The following is a 3,129-nucleotide window of genomic DNA, read 5'->3' as shown; positions in this document are numbered from 1 at the left end:
TTTGACAAATTTTTGCTCAAAAATTAGTTTTAAAACGAATAAAGAAACAAAATATTATCTTGCAAAATAATTGAGTTTTTACTAGCTGAGGTAATTTAATTTGTTATTTTTCATATTTTAAGAAATTTTTTGGAAAAAATTTATTGTATTTCAAAAACGTGCTTAAATATTTGAAAAAGTTAGAAATAACACAATTTTTTTTGGTACATTTTCGGCTTGTGATTGCAAAATCATTGTGTTTCTAGCTACAAAGTGTGTTAAAATACTTGAAAGAGACAAAAATTATATAATTTTTGACTTAATGTAGTGATTTTTTGCCTTATTTTAGAGAAATCTTGCAAAAAAGCTTGAGACTTTATTTGATAAATATACTTGAAAGTTTAAAAAAAGGAAAAATAACACTGTTTTCGACCAAATTTTTTGGCTTTTCTGCTCATTTTTGACTAACTTTTTCATAAAAGTGAAGCAACATCAATTTAGTTTTGTTTTTGCGTGTTTTGACAAGATCTTGCAAAATAAATGAGTTTTTGGTTTAAAAAAGAATTAAATCGAGCAAAACAAGTCATAATAATATCAATGTCGATCAAATTTTGGACAATTTTGAAGAAATTTTTTGAAAAAATGTGTTTTTATTACAAAAAAAGGCTAAAATAACATAATTTTTGGCCCAATTTGGTGAATTTTTTGTTTGATTTAACAAAATTATGCGTTTCCATCTGAAAAATGTACTAAAACACTCGAAAAAAAATTATATAATTTTTGAGTTACTGTGGGGATGGATTTTTTGCTATTTTAGAAAATTTTTGCATAAAACTGGGATTTATTTAGTTGAAAAACATGGTTGAAAAAGAAATTTTTGCTCAAAAACCAGTCAAAACAAACAAAATATAATTAATATTAATTAATATTTATATAATTTTTTTAGTCACTTTCAAAGAAATTCTTCGAAAAAATTTAATTTTCTTTATCTCAAAAACGTGTTTAATGATTTGTGTGTTATACTATTTTTTTCTATTTTGCGCTTTTTTTAACTTAGGGAATTTTGGTGACACGTAGTTGGTGACAATTCACCTCGAACTGACATTTGTTATGAATAATTGTTCAAGTTTTCTACCGAAAATTATTGAAATTGTGACCAACTTTAAAAACAAAAAATACACTAGGATGTTAACGCACCGAAACGAGTTCGTTAAAAATGAAAAAAAGAAGACTTTTTTGATTGAAATAAACCATTGCTTTTTATAATTTTGGGAATTTTAGCGACACGTAGTTGGTGACAATTTAACTCAAATTGACATTTGTCATAATTGAATTTTCCAAGTTCGCCACTGAAAATTCGGGAAATTGACAAGTTGATCAATATCAAAAACAAAAAATGCACTAAACTGTTAACCCACCCAAATGAGTTTGTTAAAGACTCAAAATAGAAGAATTTTCTTGATTAAAATGAAAAACAAATTTTTATATCTAAGGGAATTTTGGTGACACGTAGTTGGTGACAATTCAACTCGAACTGACATTTGTTATGAATAATTGTTCAAGTTTTCTACCAAAAATTATTGAAATTGTGACCAACTTTAAAAACAAAAAATACACTAGGCTGTTAACGCATCCAAACGAATTCGTTAAAGAAGAACACTTTTGATTGAAAGAAACGTTTGCTTAAATGCTTTTCTGAGATTTATACTATTTTTTCTATTTAGTGTTTTTTTATAATTTTGGGAATTTTAGTGTTCTTGACTTGACATTGTCACCAACATAAAAAAACGAGTCAAAAAACGGTTTTATTTACCAGTCATGTAGCAATTGCTCAACCACATGCTCATCCAAAACCTGGAACTGTGTTCTAGAAAAAACACCGCTTCCGGCATTGCCAACTTCTGTTCCAGTTGAAGAAAATCCCCAAACAACATCTGGCTCTGTATACACAACGAAATTAAAAAATTCTGGATTATGACACTATACAAAACAGTGAATAAAACACAAGTGACACTAATTATAATCGCTTTGAAATGTAGAGGACTCCTAAACGTGCTCTGAGTCCCGAAAGCCACAAACGCACCAAAACCTAAACCTGGACTACTCAAAGCCAGACTTATCAACCTAGTCCAGGTTTGAAAACTTGTCAAATTCTGGGTGTCAATCTGGGTGAAAAGGTAATTGAGGGTCACAAACCCGTTCTGGTCTGACAAGGGGGCAAAAAATAACACGACCATCTGGATTGTGGGTATAGTTGCAAGGACTAGGAGGAATTTTTCGGTGGTTTTGGGGCCTCCATAGTTGGCAAAAAAGACCAAAATAATCGTGACTAGTGCATAGACGACCAATTCCGGTTGTGGCCCCCCTGAAACGGTCCCAATTTACACTTTGTCGGGTTTAAATACAATAAAACCGGAAGTCTCCTCCGAGTTGAGTATCCGGTTGAAAAAAAACTGCTCCACACTCGACTCCCATTTCAATTTTTCGAGTCTCCTCGTGTAATTGTGTGAAGTGAAGCAGTTTATCTTATTCCAACTCTTGTTGCACGATTTCCATTGGGGTTCGCTCGAGAATGACAAAAAGGTGAAACAAAGAGTGCAAGTACACAGGAAGTTGTAATAAATTTGGTAGAGCAAAAACGTGAGGAAACTGCATAAGCCGATTCCGCGGAGTAAGGGACACAAGTCCCACACTCGTATCACAGCCCGGTTTGAGTACTGCCCCAAGGCCAGTTCCAGGAACATGCAAGGGATGGTTGTGAGGGACATGACCAACAGCTGGATTGGGATCAGGAGGAGGATCCCAACTTTGGTTTTCAACAGCCAAGGACTTGCCAGCTTTGGGATTGTAATCCCGGTGCTGTAACTGAACATTGCCAAGTACAACCGGAAATTTGAGCTCCACAGAGAGCTGGATTCCACCACCGAAGACATCGAGTTTGAAAATTGCGCGTCAAGTTTGACAACCGACTGTTGTGTATTACTGGTTGTCACGTTGTTGAATAATTGTGAAAAAAGTTTAATAATAGTTCAACAAAATGTTACAAAAGTTTGAAAAACCAACTCATTTATTTAGTTTAATGTTTTTTTAATTAAAAGTTGAATTTGGTATTTGTTATTACGCAATCGATTGTATTGCGGCGTATTGCTG

At 32.8% G+C, this 3,129-nt stretch overlaps 1 protein-coding gene across 1 annotated transcript in view; it reads right to left on the bottom strand.

Moving 5' to 3' along the window:
* Positions 1-2,912, bottom strand: part of LOC123004148 (sodium-dependent dopamine transporter-like) — a 4,681-nt gene extending 1,769 nt beyond the window's left edge. The window contains exons 1-2 of the mRNA XM_044397265.1: positions 2,393-2,912; positions 1,793-2,344 (exon numbers count right to left, since the gene is read on the bottom strand). Of these exons, the coding sequence (XP_044253200.1) occupies positions 1,793-2,344; positions 2,393-2,912 (1,072 nt within the window). The remainder of the gene's footprint in view (positions 1-1,792; positions 2,345-2,392) is intronic.
* Positions 2,913-3,129: the final 217 nt, after the last annotated feature.

Source organism: Tribolium madens, unplaced genomic scaffold, assembly GCF_015345945.1.
Source record: "Tribolium madens isolate multiple individuals breed KSU strain unplaced genomic scaffold, Tmad_KSU_1.1 Scaffold_1;HRSCAF=32;Tcas5.2_LG8, whole genome shotgun sequence".
Taxonomy (NCBI): Eukaryota; Metazoa; Arthropoda; class Insecta; order Coleoptera; family Tenebrionidae; genus Tribolium; species Tribolium madens.
This window is presented reverse-complemented; position numbering and strand designations above follow the sequence as displayed.